This window comes from Diachasma alloeum, unplaced genomic scaffold (genome assembly GCF_001412515.2).
Source record: "Diachasma alloeum isolate Michigan unplaced genomic scaffold, Dall2.0 Dall_scaffold_00649, whole genome shotgun sequence".
Classification (NCBI taxonomy): Eukaryota; Metazoa; Arthropoda; class Insecta; order Hymenoptera; family Braconidae; genus Diachasma; species Diachasma alloeum.
In genome coordinates this window covers 72,016-92,521 of record NW_021680781.1, presented here as the reverse complement: position 1 = coordinate 92,521, position 20,506 = coordinate 72,016, and the positions used below count along the sequence as shown (strand labels likewise).

Here is a 20,506-nt window from a genome sequence, read left to right as displayed (position 1 = left end):
GACGCCGAGGGCTGAGTACGTTGTATCCTTCCACAGAGGTGCGAAATACGCGATAACACAACAGTTACCTCTATATATAATAATGTTTTTATAAAAAAACAGCGCCAAGAAAAAGTTTTGTTTGTTTTTATTACTGGAAAATTGGAATTTTTGAAAACTACAAAGAAATAAAAAGGAAAGCCAAGTCAGGAATGCCATATAAATGGGTATAGGATACGATCAGATTTCTATAAGAAAAGTAGTTCTCAAGAAAAACATGATTTTTAAAAAATTCCCCATTAAATAAAAAATCAGTAGGAGCAGAACCAACATCCTTCGCCCGGATCAGCAGATAAAGGATTACACTGATATATAGAAAAAATTCGCGCTAAGAACGTTGGTCCTGCTTCTACTGATTTTTTAATTTATGGAGAATTTTTAAAAAGTCCTTTTTTTCTTGAGAATTATTTTTCCTATAGAAATCTGATCGTGTCCTATACCCATTTATTTGTCATTCCTGACTTCGCTTTCATTTTTATTTCTTTGTATTTTGCAAAAATTTCAATTTTCCAGTAAAAACCACACAAAACTTTTTCCTGGAGCAGTTTTTTTTACAAAATTGTTTGATTTTGTTTTTTAGGGAGATTTCACCAATTAAAAAAAAAATAAACACAATTATTTCCATATCATAAAGAAGTTGTTCTTTTCAATTCAACTCATTTTTGTTCACAAGATGGAACATCCTTTCAATTACCATAATCTAATTCAGACCATTGTCCCCTCGAAACTGAAAACTTTTATCACTCGCAGGAATGAAAAAAATAGAACACTGAATTAATTTTTCGTTTTACTCTAATAAATAATTTGAAGTGAGACTAAAACATGTCTCCTGATTCTCTTAAATATAACAAACCATTTAGATGCGTTTGGACAGGCGCTGCCAACGTTGTAACTTGACTCTCCGACCTTATAATTTGAATCGCGAGAATGTGAATATCAGCCCGGTGCTGTGCATGTATCTTTTTTACAGTTAATCCAAAAAATACAATAGTTACACCGTTGAAAAGCTCATCGGCGTTTTATATAATGTAACTAAGGAGAATTTTCCGATTTGTCCTCCCGTTTTTACTATAACGAATGTCGATCACTTAGAGGTAATGGAGGGGGACGTTCTGACATGTATAGATACGCGCTGCGCTCGGCCAGATGTCTTGTACAGTCGGCATCAAAACTTTTCTCGGCCGATACACTACCGCGTATCTCGATGTGTACATATATTTATTCACTTCAAAGTTGTAGAGGTCTCTATGTATTCATAATTGTTTATCCAATTGGTCCATTTAGATGCGACTGGTTTCATCCAATATAGGAACAAATATCTGTGATAGTAACATATTTACTCGTCATTCGAGGATTTCATGACAGCTTTCTTTGTAACAAAAAATGATTTTGTATGATTTTTTTTATCGATTTACGTATTGTCGGATTCAATATATAAAAACATAGATGGGGACATATGCTTTTCGTAGGATTCATTGAAATAATTTCTTGGGGTTTTAAATGAAAATGCATGCCATGCATTATAATGGCCTATCGCGTGAGGGCTGATAATCTCCGGATTTATGAAATTGACAATAACTGATTGACAATGCATAGAGTACGTTCAAAACTTTGGGGAAAACCTTTAATGATACTTATGTAATGATCCTCATAATCTACAGATTCATGAAAGTGACGATTTCACAAATCCGGAATTTATCTGTATGGGAAATGTGTACTTTGCAACCGCCGGGACGAAAAAGATATTGTTTGATCTGCAGGCAGCTTTTTTGGCAACATTGTTGATATCTAATCTAAGCGGGATTGGTGTTTCAATTTTTTAAACAGAATTGGTACAGGTCTATTCAGAAGCTTACTTCCAATGGAATTGGTAGAAATGAAAAAAAGAAAAAGAGTTATAACACACAAAGAAATGGTCAGATGACTTCTACCAAGAAGGCTCGATCCCCTGCTTATTTTTTCATGTGAGACGAGTCTATTGAGAATGTCTACCACTGATATCAGTTATTCAATACCTGTCAAAAACAAGATGGAATTTTAATGCGGTAATGCGAGCCTATATATATCGTTATTATCGCTCGCTATTTATCGATGTGATAAAGACGAAGTATTTCCGATTTTTATTTGAACTCAAGGAGATGGTGGCGAGCGAGCGAAGCGAGCCGGGGGTAATGCTAAAGTGCATGATAATTTTTCAAATCTTCACCTACACTGATCCCAATGATATCGACACAAACATGAACTAAATAACCGTAAACTATACTAACTTACACAGCATTATGAAAGTGAAAATAGATAGCACGTATGCAAGATATTCTTTTATATATGTGTGTCGGATTTACACGTATGTTAGATATTCTAACACAACAGTATAACTCATCCCTTTGTTGTCTTATTATTTGACAAATCAGTCCAATTGTTTACTGTTTATTGACTGTTGTGTAAAATAGCCTTACACACGTATAAAATACTTGGCACTCAATTCAGGAATTTGTAAAAAAATTATATGTGCTATGATATTTACTTCCGCATTAATAACGATGTGTAAATCCTACCTATATTGAACAGTTGACGTAATTCACAAGTACGCAGTTTAAAATGTGTGTCGGTGTCATTGAGATCAGTGAAGATGAATATGTGAAAAACTATTATGTGCAGTTCTGTTACGTGTGAAATTTTCTGTATTAGAAAAGTTATGTTGGAGTAAACAAAAAGGTGTATGTGTAACATGGCAGTATTTGAATTTATATGAGCAGAATAGCGATGTGTAAATCTTGAAATGTGTAGCTGTGCAAAACAGCTAATCTGTAACAGCTGATAAATTGGGACATATTATTCTCATCAGTCGTCTTGTTGTTTACCATCCGCATGATTATGAACAATGAATTGGAAAAAGCACTGTCGAATCTGAAATGAAAAACGGCATAAGGAAACGACATCAACACCTTGGCCGCATGAGGTCAGGATGGCCTTCGCCAAATCACCTTTAAAAATTGAAAGAATTGTTTTCCAAATCCAACCATTTTTCCTTTTCGATTCTCACGAGTTATCTGAACTTCGACAGAGATGATTTTCTGTGGGATTAATGTACTCGTCATTAAACAACTATCAGGGCGACCTAAAAAATACCTGAAATAGAATCAGCTCGGTTCCCCCATATGAGAACAAATATGCAATTTCCATTGGTTGAGATTCCGGTTGGAAAAATATTCCAGAAAATTCTTGCAAAAAGAGAACTATCATTACTCGTACTATCATGATTAGTTAGCGAGATGAGTAAACAATCGAAATGTTTATGCACTATTTTTAGGACATTTACCTTTTAGACACAAGTTTTCGAAATAATCAACTCCTTGAGCATCAACGAATTGCACGAACTGTCCCGTAGTTCTCCTATCAGAATCACTCAAGTGACACTGAAGAGTTACATAATTATACTCGAGTGATCGACAAGTGAAACGATGCTCGTTGAGACATGCAGCAAGACAGGCTTCCTTAGTGGAGGTGTAGATGAGGGCGTTGTCTAGACCTCTAATCATCTTGTTTGGAGTACGCTCAAAAGACCACGGGCGTAAACAAACGTTGTCTGCAAAAGAAAAAAAATCCAAGTTTCAGTCAATAGAATACGCCATTCGATGCCACATAGTGCAGTTCAGGTGCTGTTCAACTGATGAGTTTTCGATAAATTTCTCTGAAAGTTGCTGTAATAAGAAACAAAAGATCTTTCTGTCGAATGAACGAGGGGTCCAAACCGATAGATAGATTTCGTCTCAGGATGCAATTCCGTTGATCGAAATTTGGATAGGAAAAATGATCACATATAATGCCACGGCAGCTTCAAAATTAACGAGTATTTCCGACGGATTCCTTGCGAACAAAAAAAAGAGTCAATATTTGATTGAAATTGATGAATTTCGCCAAGTAATTGGTAATGGTTCTGTTCAACCGTTTTACCATTCTCTCAAATGGGCTCTAACCACGAGCTAGTCAATGTAACCCCGCGAGGGAGTGAGTGAAGAAAGGGTTAATCAAGCAATCGACGGTTTAATTCGTATTCAACTCATTCGCATTGAAATCACAATCAGCCGGTATTTACGATGTGGTCGATCCACGCCTGAGAGAAGATGGGCGCGTCAAAGAGTTAATTAATTCGCGGACTCATCAATTAATTAATCAACGAATTAATGAACTTCAAATGATAAGAACTATCCCCACCCTCGCCAGGGGGCGAATGGATAACAGTGTTAATTGATTCGTGGATTTATTAATTAATTCAGTAACTGATTAGCGGATTTCAAATGAGAAAAGCTATTCACACCTTTGTGAGGGAGTAGGAGGATGAAAGGGTTAATTAATTTGCGTACAGATTAATTGATTAAGTGAATAATTAGCGTAAATGTTTCGCGATCTAATTAATTTGTTTTTATGTCAAATGTGACTCTATTGATGACCTAGTCAATCCATCCCCGCAAGGAGGTAGGCGAAAGGGTAGATTGTTTCGCGTATTGCGAGGCCATACGCGTTCTGCTCTGCTGTTCACGGTTTAATTCGCGGATTGATTCAACCACTTCCCCGTTTGCTTGGTCAAAGATGGCTCTATCCATGAGCTAGTTAACGAATCGTGCGAGGGAGTGAGGGGAAGAAAGGGTTAATTCATCAATTCACGGTTTCATTCGCATTGAACTCATTAATAAGTCGGTATTTATAACGTGATCGATCCACGTTTGCGAGTGGATGGGAGGGTAAAAGGGTTAATTAATCCACGGACTTATTAATTAATTAATCAACTAAGTAACGAATTTCAAATGAGTAGCACGATCCAGACCTCCGTAAGGGGGCGAGTGTATGAAAGTTTTAATTAATTGGCGGACTCATTAGTTAATTAATGAACTGATTAGCGGCTTTCAAATGACAAGAGCTATCTACACTCCCGCGAGGGGGGCGGCTGAGGGAAAGGGTCAATTAATTTGCGTACTCATTAATCAATTAAAAAACAAATTAGCAGAAATGATTCGCGATCTAATTATTTAATTGACTAATTAGGTGGGTGGATGGCTCAAACATGTTTGCGTCTGTAGTAGGATGACGGAAGGTACAATTGAGTTTTTCACAGCGCCATTTGATATTTTCCAGACATTTTCGAACCTTTTGATATTTTCCAAACTTCCTTCAACCCTGCCCCCCTCACACGGAACGGTTTCTCGGAAAAAACAGGAAAATTTTTTGTTGCTTACATTTAATGCCAAACCCCACCCATCCGGTGAACCTCCGGTAATTTTCCAGGCATGCATTGGTGCTTCCTCTTCGATAAATTTCACACAGCACTAGATTTTTCCATAGGTCACATGGTACTTTCTGACTAATCACGTAACATGTTTCTCAGGTAGATACGCCTACTGAACGTATGTATATGAAAAAAACTTTCACCATTTCCCTATTAGTTTAATGGTGTCTGTTAATCCAGAACAAGATGGATTTTGAAAAATGCATTGAGATGTCGGGGAAGCTTGAAACTGAATGCAGTGTTATCCTATAAATATGAAATACGGAAAAATGATGGAGTCATTGAAGAAGAAAAATTGTTCACAACGAAAAATCCAATAATTCTGCATACGAACATACGAATATCAACCAGTTATTTAAAGAATATCAAAGAGAAAGTTTTAACAAACGTCGATGAGTTCTAAGCGAAAGATTCTAGATAGAGGTAGGTTGAAGTAACCAATTTAGTAGTGAATATTAATCAATATAATCCACTATGCGAAGAAGAATTCAGTTTTATTGAAGTTGCCGAATGGAGGAAGAAGGAACGTGCAGTAGTGAACGTACAAAACGGGGATTCCTATTTCTTCTTATGTTTTATTATGGTCATCCGCTATGATGTTCCAGATAAAAAAACGACCGAATTCTCACATTTCATTCAGCACTACTGTAAAAAACTATTGCATGTTCAAAAATTCTACAGTCTTAACAGACATTCCAATGTTTGAGAAAGTTGATGAGATGTTAATTAATATACATGGGATTGATAGTGATGAAGAATTCAATAAAACTTGGCTTGTGTCATTATATTTTAGTAAACGGCCTGCTACAACATTGACCGACAAGGTAACCATTATTCATCCTCGCCTACTTAGAGGAGAAAACGAAGAGGATGATGGAGGGAGAAAAATTCATCACTATACATGGATTTCAAATTAATCACGTTTGCGTAGTTATAAAATTTCAAAATCCAAACTTGAAGCACTCTTATGTGACAGGTGCTCATATCATTTCTTCCAAGAAGAGGCGTATATGAATCCCATGTTGGATTGTATAACAATCAACAAGTGCAGAATAATGTTTCCTTAAGAGCACGAAAAATATTATACATTTCAGAATTTTCAGAATCAACCGACTGTGCCATATGTTGTATTAGGTGTATAAATTAATTCTCGGCCTTTTTTCGACAATTCTGAAATTTATTTATAAAAAAATTAATACAGATCTAATCTTGAAAATAATCACCGTCACGCATTTCTCCCGTCTATCGGGCAATTGTCGGATTCCGGCTCGAAAGGAACATGGTGGTTTTGACTGGATGAAGTCATCAATGCTCTGCCGGACTTCTTCAGGAGATCGAAACTAGTTATCCACCAGGTAACTTTGTAGCACCCGAAAAAGGTGATAGAAGGCGCAAGGTCTGGAGAATACGCCGCATGTGGGAGAATTTCCCAGCGGAGACAACTTTCAGGGTTTCTTTTGCCGTGTGTGGCCGCGCGTTGTCCTGCACCAAACTCACTTGCCTCGTACCACTATCAGTAAAAGGTCTCTTTTCTTCAATAGCATCACTCAGTTTCACCAGTGGGTTCTAATAACGCTTAGCAGTGACGGTTTCCCCCTGTTCAAGTATCTCATAATAGATTACACCTTTGGAATCTCACCAAATACACAATAGCAATTTTTTCCCGTGAATGTTAGATTTTGCAGTGCTAGTTGACGGCTCCCCCAGATAGACCCACGACTTTCGCCTCTTAGGATTGTCGTCAAATATCCACTTTTCATCCCCCGTCACAATTTTATGTGAAAAGTCTGTTTGTTTGAATCTGGTCAGTAGACATATTGCAATTTCACAGCGCCGACTTGTGTTTTCTGAGGTAAGATGATGAGGCACCCAACGACCTTCCTTCTGTATCCTCCCAATTCTTTTTAAACGCACCGAAATAGTTGGTTGAGTCACTCCAAGAGTATCAGCAAGCTCCTATTGTGTTTGACAGGGATTTTCATTGAGTAAGTTGTCTAACTTCTCGTCCTCAACTTTTTTTGGTTGCCCAGGACGTTCCTCATCCTGGAGATCAAAATTTCCATCCCAAAATTTTTTAGACCACTTTTTACAGGAGCTATAAGATACAGCCCTCCCTTCCAAGGCCGAACGAATCATTTCTTCTGCTTCTGCGGCAGTTTTTCCAAGTTGGAAGGTGAAAAGAAGGCAGTGCCTCAAGTGCTGCTTGTCGAACGACATTTTTATTCACTATGGTTTTTGAAGTTGTGTTAATCACACCATAATCGAACTTGAATGGTTTGATAGTTCACAAATGACGCCTCAAAATTCCGTTTATTGCGCGGAATTCTTTTGATTCAGATAGGTGTCCTGATCAATTTAATCTAGGGGCCGAGAATTAACTTATACACCTAATATATGCCGACACAGAGTGTTTATTGGAAAAAGTACCCCTTGAGGATTTATGTTGATGGTTTATGTTGCAATTTATGTTAAATGCAGTTACGGTGATTCGAAGTCTCAACTTAATGGACTATTACATTTGCCAGTAAAATCGAGTTTCCTTAGAAAATACTGCATTCAGTAGTTCATTATACAGTTATACACAGTTCATTATACAGTTCATTATACAGTTACAGTTACTTCGCTATTAAAATTGATGCTGAATTTAAACGAAATGAGCCCATGATCTTGAGTGCTCCGATGGAGCGAGCCTATATGGCAGCCAAAACATGCCATATCTGTCACAGGGCATTTACTGAAAAAGCTGTAATATATCGTGATCATTGCGATTTTACACACAAATATAGAGGCGCTGCGCATCTTGGGTGTAAAATCAATTGTACTGAATCGTGCGTGATTCCAGTGGTGTCGTAGAATTTATTCAATTACGATTCACACTTTTTTATTAAAGCTCAGGTCAGTCGCTTTGAGGGTGCAGTAACGGCACTCCGCAACAAAAAAGAAAAATAAATTTATTTCAGAACCTCCTTTCTTATCTCATTATGCGGACGTAATTAGCAATGCTAATGTTATATACAAAATCTCTAAAATTTAAAATCTCTTCTGTTAAATTTTATTTAATGTTCGCTAGACGTATCGAGTCGCCGCGTCTCTCGGAGGTCCGCGCGCTGACCTCGAGCGTCAGCAACTTTCGGCGCGCGTGACGACTCCGAGCGTCAGCGGAGACTCCTCGGGCGCGGTGACTAATCTATACTCGCCATATCATATTGTAATTCACATTTACCTTACGAATAGTCTCGCGCGCATGAAATTAAAATGTCAGCATTTCCATACGTGAAGTATAACGCAGAATTTTATTTCTATCCCCGTTTCGCACGTGAGCGCAACATTTGACGATGAAGCGCTCATCCCCAATGGGTGCATCGAAATGAAGAGCGCTCGAGACAATAGTCAGTCACGATTTTACCATCAAGGGAATAACATAAAATTTGGCTCTTGCACAATTTTTCCTCCGCACCCAACAACGCCGTGTACGTTTTCCTTAGTCTTGGGCTTTAACCGTGCGGTAAACCGACTTGAGTGCGCGTCCGAAATAACTGCAGTAATAATTTTGATCCGCGACAATTACGCTCAACTTCGTAGTCGCGCAAGTTAGAGCATATCATACACGCGTGTGTCACTGGTTGGACTCATTTGCAAATTCTACCATTAGTTATTAGATTAAAATCAAGTTAACTGAAATCGAAGCTAACGTTTTATAATACGTTGTGACGGAATTTTCGAGAATTCCGCCACCTGTACACAACTTAGTCGTAGAATTAAGTAAATCGTAAGAGTTAGTAGGTAAGTGTGAATTTATTTCGATCTTTTCGGAGAGAGAGTCGCGATTCCTTTAACCCCAAAGTTAGCACCCCTACCGAAGGGCGATGCAACCCCCCTTTTAGCTCCAGCTCGTAGAAACCGGTTTCCAAGAACATCAGGAAGGGCCTCGCGGGGAAAACAACGTTCGATTTCTATAAATAATCAAATTCACGTGTCGATACACATTAAAAACGAGTAAAAAGTAAAATCTCCGGTTCAAGTAATATTAAAGTTCTTGTTCTCTTTTAGTTTCAGTTATCTTTCTGGTTTACTTCGGATTTTAGGGGATAAATTTTCGGTTTCATGGTTGAGGGAAAATTTACAGTAATTGTATTTTCCTAGTTATATTTTTGTATTTTGAAATCTCGCCAATCCTGAGAGGAACGACGATCCACCGCGGTTCAGAGCCGATACACCGAGCTTCCCGGTGAGATCTCGCTGATCTCGTTGAGTGCGGCTGCTGATCACAGAGGTTGAGGTGAAATACTCACGCTCCCTGGCTAAGGCATTTCGTGGAGTCGATGGAATCACCAGTGCAGCTGGAAGGCCATGTGGATGAACATAGCCCACTCGTCTGCATGGATCGCCATGGGCTATTCTCTCTTTAGATTTGTTCACGGTGACTCCAGGATGACTCCCGGGAGAGTGACAGCAGCGAAAAGTGCACTCACTCAGGGGTGAAGTGCATTCGCGAGGAGAAAAGGCAAACAACTGCCTTAATTCCCCTTTCCGAACCTCCAGATAACTATCGTTCAGCCATTATGGATAAAAACCCCTTGGGTTAATTCATAAAAGATATAATTAACGGCGGAATGCCTAAAATAAGTCTAAAACCCATTTGAATCAAAATCCCCGCGTGCTCGTTTACATGAGTCCGCCCCAGCGGCAGCTAGACGGCGTGCCAGTCGCGCCACCCAGCTGAGAACCTCCGCCGGTTAGACGCAGTTTACGAGAGAGTTGGACCCGAGCAACCACTGCGATAACATCCCCGAGAATATTGACAGCGATCGAGGGAGTTGGTAGAGACCATCGCCGAGGGCCGACACGAGGAACATGGTAAGTACATTTTCATTCACCATGTGCACTCTCTCCCGAGGAGGGAAGTGCATTTATTCCCAGTGTGCCCAGTGATGACCTCCGGGAAAAGTGCACCGACGTTCACAGGAGTGACGCCGAGATGCATTCCCAACCTCCAAAACTCCTCTGAGCGGGTGGATAAATGCACCACTGAGTGCATAAAACCCTCGTTCAGCTCTCCAGACCTCTCCCGAGTGATAAAACCCCAGTGAAACCCAAGAGATAGTGAAAATGGACAGTGAGACCCAATAAAAGGCCGCACATGGCCCATGTCCTGCCATGGGGCCATTGTGCCCTCTCCACTCACCAGGAGGTCTTGTGAACAATTAATGCACCTTCTGAGTGCATAATTAGTTCACTAGGACTCTCGAGAATGCATGGGGAATGTCCAGTGCCAATTTTTAGTGGGGAAAAGTGGATAAAACAGGCCCACAAGTGCCGTGGGTGACGCTGTCGTGCACATGGCGGTTTTTCCTCTTTCCAGAGCGAATTGAAGCCTCAAATGAGTGCTCTTCTAGCTCAGTAAAGTTCCCCCAAGGTTTCAATGGATTAATTTAAAATTTCTTGGAAGACGAGACCCCGAAAATCATGACATTGAAGCGCGTGAGCCCCAGGAATTTCCCTGTGACGCTACGACGCTCTTGATGGAGGACGGACTCGAATATGGGGCAAAATGGTACTCTTAAGTGACATTTGCACACTTGAGTCCCTCGCCCATTAATCGTCATTTATTATTCTGAGGAGATTCGCCGAGATCATCGCATCGGAATTGACATAGCCTTCGGATCCTCCAGCACTCCAGTTTCTGGACGATGCGGAGAGATCGTTGGCCTGGACTCTTCGGACCCTCCATTCCCGTCGCAATAACCTCTCTCTCACGGTCAATTCACGTACTCTCACTCTCGGGAATTTAATCGAATTTAATTTTGTTAAATTTAATTGAAATTAATTTAATTTATTTATGAAGAATAGAAATTCTATTGGAGTTGAAGTATTATTGAGAAATTGAATAAATCGCGGAGTAAATTTAAAAGTAATTCTCTCATCCCCTATTTAATTAACTTTCTGATTCTTCCTTTTGATTTTTATGTATCTTTTGGTAAATTCTCGACATCCTTCCTAAGACCGAGCGACCGATCCTACCCCGCTCTCCGAATACCTCCGAGCTAGTCGAGCTAATTCCGCAACCTCTCCCTTGATCTCCCCAATTATGGCTAAGTTTTCGTATGGTTCTTTTTAATGCGGTTCGTTGACACCGCTGGAACAAAAGTCAGCTGGCGCCCGACATTTTTCTCGTTTTCCCGTTTATTTCGTTTATTCGGTTTTCGAGGATTTTCGTGGGGACATCGAGGAGCAGAGGCCGAAGGTGACAACACTCCGGCTGTTTTGAGTTTCGCATCAAGTTATGGATAAGTCTACGGTTTATATTTTAAGTTTTGAGGTTCCCATGGGTTAGTGCCGTCACAACGTGAATCAATTCTTAGTGGAATTTAGTGAACTTTATCAACTTATTTGACTTAATATCTCCGAAATAATGAAATTAATCAAAACTGAGTGACTATCCAACTAATTAGGATTCGCCGCCTCCCGTCTATCCGAAGATCACTGAAGGACGTTTTCGCCGACTATACCAGTTTTGTAAAGTAATAAGATAAGGGTGAGCCTAATTATTTCCACATTAGATTTTCCGGGACAAATCTTCGGCCTTTCTCAATTTCATTGTTCGAATCGAGTCAATCAATTTTATATGCGCTAATCGTCCAGTATCGAATTCCAGAATATTGCGAATTGTGTCAATTAGTTAAATAAATTATTAGTTTAATTTGTTTTGATTTAAAGTATAATGTTCCGAGATCTTATATTTTTCAATTTAACAATTTTTTACTTAAATTTGAAAATTCAACATTTTATTATTACGTAACAAAGCATCAAGGACTTTACGCCAAAGTGTACATTTGAGAAACGTTTCAAGTTTTATGTAGATTAGAAAATAAAATGGCGGGTGACGAAACCCCAGAAGAGCGCGCCGCGCGTGAAGCACGTGAAGCTGAGCACCTGCGACAAGCGAATGCGAATCAAAATCGAGATATTCCAGCAGATTTGAATAATACACGGGTTACGATGAACGAGAGCACATCTGCGACCGGCGCAGATTTTGTTCACTATCTNCCAGCAGATTTAAATAATACACGGATTACGATGAACGAGAGCACATCTGCGACCGGCGCAGATTTTGTTCATTATATCAGAGCAAGAAATACCTACTCTAATATTCCAACCTTCAGTGGAAAACCAGATTCTGAAACAGACTATCTCGATTTTGAGACCGCAGTTAAAAGGTGTTACCACAAAATTTCTCCGAGAAATCCAGACTTTATCGCAGCCGTTCTAGATTGCTTACGCTCACCAGCTAGAGTGCAGTTGGAGTCTGTTCAAATTAATTCTACCGATGAGATCCTCGAGATTCTCGGTGGTAAATACCGTAAAAGATACAGTCAGGCCAATTTTGAGGAGAAAATTAATGACTCGACTTTGAAGAAATATGAGGTCGATGATTTCACCCTTCGCTTGATGAAAATGGTAAAAAATGCCGGAAACGCCCTTAAGCTTCTCTATCCTAACCACGACCAGGTATTAACACAATTAATTGAATAATTAGCTGTAAAGAGGCTCATGAAGCTGGCCCCATCTGAATATCGAGTAGAATTGAAGAGACCTAATATAACGAAGCTTCGCGAAGCATTGGATGTGATCAAACCTTTGGTGGAGGAAGACAGAGGACCTGATGTACCTGGCAGAAGTAACAGTTCCTATTATAAAGAACGTCGATCTGACCATTCCGAGGATCGTCCAAGAGACGACCGAGATAGGCATTATAGTAGTCGAGACAATTACAGCCGAGGACAACCGAGTGACCGTAACCGGTGGCCTTCACGAGATCGCTCAGTACGTTTCGAAGACAGAGACTCATCAGGTGAACGCGAGCGCTATATATACGACGGTCCAAATCAACGATTTTCGCGATCGGACTCAAAAAACTATTATCGTCGCGATAATGACAGAGACTCACGTGAAGCGGACAGATATTCGGCCGTGCCCTCGTCGAAGGATGAAAGGCGTAATGAAGACGAATGTTGTCGCTGCGCGCGTTGCCCATAGAACCAAAGTCGGGAGACCGGAAAATTCTCTTATCCAGAATCTGGACGAGACAGAAATAACGAAAGGCAACGCAAAGCCGACAGTAAGGCGTCCTCACGGGAAGACTCTCTCGATCGTCATCGATCCCGACGGGATGGTACCCCAGATAGACGAAACAACTCACAACGCGAGTCTGTAAATGGGCAGGGCGCTCGCTTACCGAAAGAGGGAGCGAGCGAAACCACCGAAGAACAGACTGTATCTGTAATGGAGATATTGCGCCGGTTGTAGACATGAAAATAACCGAGTATCGGAAAGGTATGTGTCCGGTCATATCAATTAAACATCGCGATTTTCATAACTATCAGACGAATTTACTCATTGATATCGGGGGGGAAGCTAGCCTAATTTTTATCGATGTACTGCACCCAGAGGCTAGAATTAACCCAAATGAAAAGATCTTTCTCGTGGGAGTAGGTTCGAAAATAACGGAAACGTTAGGTACGATCACAATCAAATTGCGTGGCATTTTCATAAAATTCCACGTAACCCCCGTGCCACCTGGCGGTTATCCAGCAATAATCGGCCGAGATTTCCTGTACCGAAATGGCTGTATGATCTCATACGATATGCAGACCCTCTCTTTCCACGGATCTCCCTGTCGACCAATTCCTTTTACAATCCAATTCCCGAAGTATCTGAAGGAAACTGTAATGGCCGCCGTATTTAGCGAAGCAGATGGGCCTATTGTTCTAATCGGAGCCCCCGCATTGCGAGGGGGCTCGGGGTTATTTCTGCTTGATACAGGTGCTGCCGTAACTATAGTCTATGAAGACGACATTGATAAAGAATTCACCCCGTGTAAGCCTCGTGTACTTGTCGGTGTATCAATGGATAGCGTGCCGATCGTGGGGACGATTTCGATTGATGTCAACGAAACACCGACGGAGTTCAACGTTGTCAAGGGCTCCCATAAATCATATTGTGGCGTCATCGGCAACGACTACTACATGCCGTCGAGGGCAGAACTCGATCTACATCGACAGTCACTACGATTACGATCGATGCCCACCGAGCCCATCCTATTCCATCAAGAACTGAAGGTGAATGAGCTCATAAACTTACCGCCCAATTCTGAGATGGAAGTTCCGGTGCAAGCTACTAAGCCCATCGATCGGAAGAGCTATCTGCCAACAACCGAATTAAAGCGTGGAGTCACACTCAAAGCACAAGAACTGGAGCCGAGAGAAGTTGACGTGTTTTGGGCCTGGATATGCAATGAAAATGATAAGCCAGTGAGCATCGTAGTGCCTGCGCAAGAACTGCAACCTCTGGCAGAGATAATGAGCATCACAGAACTCGAGGGACTCGAAGTATACAAGGACCCTTTTGGTGAACCAGACCTCGACATAGAGATAGAAGCACAGCCCACAGCCACTGGAAAAGCGCGAGAACAATTAATTCGCGATCGACTACGGCCTGGGAATGACGAAGCGACTGAACAGTATATTCGGGAATCTCTGCAGAATTACTATGACATAATAACGGTCCCTGGTGAACAACCCGGCTAAATTGCGGAAGTCGCGTGCACGATTAGGACTGCTGACGATAAGCCTGTTTACATCAAGCAGTATCGCGTGCCTGAAAAGCTCAGGGACGAGTTAGCATCTCATGTCGAGAGCCTGGCGAAACAAGGCAAAATCGGACCTTCCAAATCTCCGTACAACTCGCCCGTTGTCTTGGTCCCGAAGAAGCCCGACTCAAAAGGGAATAAGCGGTGGAGAATGGTAGTGGACTACAGGTGCCTCACAAGAAGACCATTGGAGACAAGTACCCATTGCCTAGAATCAGATCAATCCTTGACAAATTCCAACGGTCGAAAGTCTTCAGCACCCTGGACTTAGCAAGTGGGTTTCACCAGATCAAGATGGATCCACGTGACAGAGAGAAGACCGCTTTCTCCACCCCTCAAGGGCACTTTGAGTACCTGTATATGCCGTTTGGACTGAAGAATGCACCGGCAATTTTCCAACGCGCCATGGACAGAGTGTTGAAGGGGCTGATTGGACACGGAGTTGAGGTGTATCTGGATGATATCATCATATACTCCAAGACCAAGGCTAGCCATCAGAAGCTCTTGAGAGCAGTGTTCCAGCGACTGAAGGAGCACGGAGCATCTCTACAGTTGGAAAAATGTCAACTTTTCCGACGCGAGGTCTCCTACCTCGGATTCATCATCAACAAACGGAGCATTCGCCCAGATCCTGTCAAGGTACATGCCATCGCAGCTTTCAACACTCCGAAAAATCAGTCCGAGCTGAGAAGCTTCCTCGGCATGTGTAATTATTTCCAACGCTTCAAGGAATGGTATTCGCCTAGAATCATGCCCATTACATGCCTTACTCAAAAAAGACGTGGAGTGAAACTGGAGGCCAAAACAAGTTCTGGCTTTCAACGAGGTAAAAATCTTCCTCACAAATGAACCTTGCCTTTTACACCCCGATTTCGAGAAAACGTTCTTCGTCACGGTGAGCTCATCACCTTGCGGAGTAGGCGCCGTGCTGACCCAGCTGGATGACGACGGAGTAGAAGGACCCGTGGCGTATGCCTCCAGGACCCTAGAAGGCAGAGAAACTCGGTGGACTGTCGAAGAATGGGAGTGTCTGGCGGTAGTATTCGCTCTGAACCACCTCCGTCCGTATCTGTACGGGGCCCAATTCGAGCTTTTCACGGAGAGCTCCGCAGCTGTCTGGCTCCAAGATTGCACAGACTACACTACGCGGAAGGCTCATTTGAAAACGAAGATTTCGGAGTACGATTACATAGTACATCATCGAACTGGCAAAACGAAGCAAGTCGCTTCCGCATTGGCGTACAATCCAGTTGATCCGCCCACAACGGATGCTGAAGCTAAGTACGAGATACTGCCATATAATCGAGCCAGGTTGCCCACGAGAACAAGGTCTAAAACCATCGCAGACCCCACTGGGGATGATCAACCAGTTCGTCGACCCATGGGTAGACCCAGGAAACTTCCGCTCGAAGGAACATCGTCAACTAAACCGCCGGCTACGCGAACAGTCGGTAGGCCGAGGAAGGATTCGTCAGAAGAATCTCAGCCCTCGACTTCAACAGCGACCTGCAACAACAAGTTCTCGTGTGCAATCCAATAATCCAAAGGGATTGCAACCCACATCATCACTGGGAAATACGAGTACAATAGCGAGCCGACTGAAATCAAGAACAATAACCGAGCCACGGGATGACAATCCGACTGTCGTAACGCCAGATGTCATGGACGAATCAGAAGACACCGCAGATCTACTTGAGGAATTGACGCTAGATCTTATTTCAATTCGGCAACCACGCGAAATACCAGAGATTCCACCACCGCCTGAGTACACCAATACTGAAGACGACATATTCGATGAAATTCCGGTACCTGGAAACGAGGTGATTATCGAAGTCTGGAAAAGCCCGAGAGATGACTCCGATCCTGAAGAACTAGAAGTAGAGGAGCCTCCTCTCAGACTGCCGCATGAAAGAGCCCCTGTATGCCCTCCAGGGAATGAAGATCCCGACGAAACCTTAAAATCGAGCTCCTTCAAACCGTCACCAAGTTTTATCGAGGCGATGCAAACGTCATTCCGCCTATTGGATATGAAGGAACGCGAGAGAGAAATTGAGACCCCAGCTGATGATGAAGAGTCAGAGGTTGAGGAAACCGCCCACGAGGAACAGCCGTCCATCGGAAGCCGTGCGAAATTAAGAGAGAAATGGATCGAGCAACTCCTGGAGAACGTAATAGAGATGCAGCGCAGCTTACAGCAGAACTTGACTGGGATGTCTAGACTCGAAACGGCGCAATCCGCAGAGAGTCATATGGAAGTTTCCCATGAGCAGGAACAAGAACCACTTCACCCGGACTCTCGATCCTCATCAATAATCGAAGTCGAGCGGAAATCACATGAGCCGACCACTCCAGAGTCTCAACAGAGAAGGCCGACATTGCCATCTCACCCCGGACTCTCTCATCTACATCTAAGCAACATCAGAAAATGAAGAAGTTGCGATTTTCGCTGCCGCCTGGCCGTGACGAGGAAGTCGTAGAGCCTGGTGTGTCGAGTACTGGGGGGAGTCCCGCGTCTCCATCGGCAAATGGAGGAAGCAGTGGCCGCTCTGAGGGGGGGGGGGGGTCTGCTTAGAGCCTCTTTTGAACATGGAGGAGCCCGACAAGTGTGAACCGGAACTAGAGGAAAGCGATAAACCCGAAGTGGAAACCATGACAGAAATCGAAACGAATGACGGAATCACTTTCCAGCGAGATAACCTAGTTCATTTCTTAGCCGCTGACTGCGAAATAAATAGCTCAATCGCGAAACTATTGCAAGCGGTCGGTTATATCGATATCCGCGAACTCCGCCGTTATAACCCTACCATCGGGGAGGTATTAGTTACCACCGCGGGAAAATATAAAACGTTCACGGTCATAGTCAAAACCCACCATACCCAGAAACCGTACATTCAAGACATATTGTTAGGGTTATCGCGCCTCCGCGAAGCGATTGACCACTATCGAATAAATTCTTTCCGGATTTCTACGGTCGGCGATGAGCTTGGAAATTTGGACGTTAGGCCCCTACTCGAAGAAATCTTCGAATTGTTTGCAGTGCGAATGGTCCTGTGTCAAGGAAAGGTCGAATGCCCAAGCGAGGAACTACGCCCCGAAATAATTCGCAAGGCCCATAAGCTTAGTAGGGGGACACAAAGGCGTGATTAAGACGTGTCGTCGGATCAGAGAGCGATTTTATTGGCCGGGTATCGTGCAGCAGGTAACTGAGTATATTCGACGTTGCATTACTTGCAGGCAGAAGAATTCTTCGAGTCTCAAAACGTGTCAGCCGATGGTAATAACCAATACGCCACTCAAACCGTTCGAAAGAGTTGCAATCGACACCGTCGGTCCGATAAGACCAACGTCGCGAGGTAACATACATGTACTTACGATACAAGACGCGTTGACAAAGTATTGTATCGCCGTCGCGCTGCCAGACATACGTACCGAAACGATCTCAACAGCATTGGCTAATAACTTATACGCAGTGTACGGTGCTCCTAAACTGCTTCTGTCCGATCGAGGAACGAGTTTCACCAGTAAACTCTTCGCGCAGATCAATGAAATTTTCAGGGTGAATCAGGTTACCACTTCGAGATATAGGCCGCAAACGAACGGATCACTGGAACGCAGCCATCGAGTGCTTATGGATTACGTACGAACCGTAATGGAAGACATAAACGATTGGGATTTATTAATGCCATTTGCTATGTTTTCTTACGACACATCGGTGTACTCGGCAACTGGTTTCACCCCGTACGAACTCGTATTTGGTCGGAAAGCCCGTGCGCCAACGGCGTTTCCAGACGAACGAGACCTACAGACCTACCACGATTATATCGTTGATCTAGTAACGCGATTAGATAAAATCCAAATCGTGGCAGCCGATAACTTGAACGCAGCTAAACTAAAATCCAAAAAGTATTACGACCGAGATGCGCGTCCAGTCGATTTTTGGGTCGGTCAGTTTGTCAATATTATCAATGAACCCAAAAGGGGCAAGCTAGACGACTATTACAAAATATCTTATGAAATAGTTGGTATTTCCGAAAACGGAAATTTGATTCTCGAGGATGCAGAAGGAGAGCGATTCAGAAGGCATCTTAACAAAGCGAGGTTAGTCCCGGATTAAGGAGGTATTCTGGTGGATGAAAAAAAAAAAACTGATACCAGGATAGGCCCTAGAACTCACCCCTTTTGCCTAAATCTCAATTGTTGCATTGTATCCAGGGGAAGTCGTACTTAGAATGACACGGCGAGAAATCAGGTTACTGGGAGCGGCTGTGTTCATTGGTGGGCTGGAGTGAATGCCGCCAAGCAGATAGTCCACCCGAAAACAAGGTGCCGTTCACCGTGAAGTACTTCCAGAGCAACCCGGGAATCTACTATGAACCAATACAGGATGTCCAATTGGTGCGTAAGGAATGGCAAATCATTACCAGTATTGATCTGCCCAGCTTCCATCGACAGATTGAGCGAGTCACTAGTCCACATCATAATATGTTGTTGGAAAAATGCCTGACGCTACTGCGCGAAGGAGAATGCAAGGAGATCCTGAAACTCGACTCTATCGAAACTCTCAAACTACAGAATATTCAATTGAATCGCCATCTGAAAGATCTCTTCGATGCCCCAGAAACCAAGCCGATCGGCCTGCGAGGACGACGTGTACCGCCGTTTGCCTTCGTTGGTAGCATACATCGCAGCTTATTCGGATTAATGGACTACAATGACTATCAGCACATAACCAAAGAGATGGACAGACTATACCAGTCACAGAGAGAAATCACCAGCATTGCGAACAATTTAACTCACATCCTCAGGTCCAAAATTGAAGATATCAGCCACTACATAAATCAGACGAACTACAATATTCTGGCCTTGAAAACAAACGCACAAGAAATACTGAACAGAATCAACCACGACGACCACAGTATACGGGTCATCGAATACACGCTGAGGCTATCCCGAGCAGACCTAAAAGTAGAGTCAGCACTCAGGAAGATGTTGGAGATTACCGAGAGAACAGTGGAGGCAATTGAAAACGCTAGGTATGGTCGTATTTCTCATACACTGTTGTCACCCAAACAACTCCACGACGTAGCAGCAAAGATTAAAGCAGTCCATCCGGAATTGGAATTCCCCATCCCAACAGACGTTACCGACTATGCAGCATTGTCCAAAGTCAGTACAATTAAGGTAGCTCATGCACGAGGAAAACTGTTGGCAATCATCACCTTGCTACTACTGGGCAGAGAAATGTATCAGCTTTACCGTCTGCACCCGTGCAAGAGACCGCAGGTCGTAGGGAATCGAACCCTATCAGCGCACATCGCCCCGGAGAAGCCATTCTTGATCGTTGCTGAAGATCGACGACACTACGCCCTCTTAGACCCATGAGATTTAGATCTCTGTATCCCACTTGGAATAAGGATTGCCTGCGCGCAACGATTCGCCATTCGCAGTTCAATCTTGAGTCCCGCTTGTGAAGTGAAGCTGCTCTTGGAACCATCTGCAGGAATATTCCATAGCTGTAACATCAAAATCTCTCA

The 20,506-nt window shown here is 42.7% G+C and overlaps 1 protein-coding gene across 1 annotated transcript in view; it reads right to left on the bottom strand.

Moving 5' to 3' along the window:
• The window catches only part of LOC107043966, a 231,473-nt gene that overhangs the window by 180,460 nt on the left and 30,507 nt on the right, over window positions 1–20,506 (bottom strand). The window contains exon 3 of the mRNA XM_015265693.1: window positions 3,359–3,625. Coding sequence (XP_015121179.1) covers window positions 3,359–3,625 — 267 coding nt within the window. The remainder of the gene's footprint in view (window positions 1–3,358; window positions 3,626–20,506) is intronic.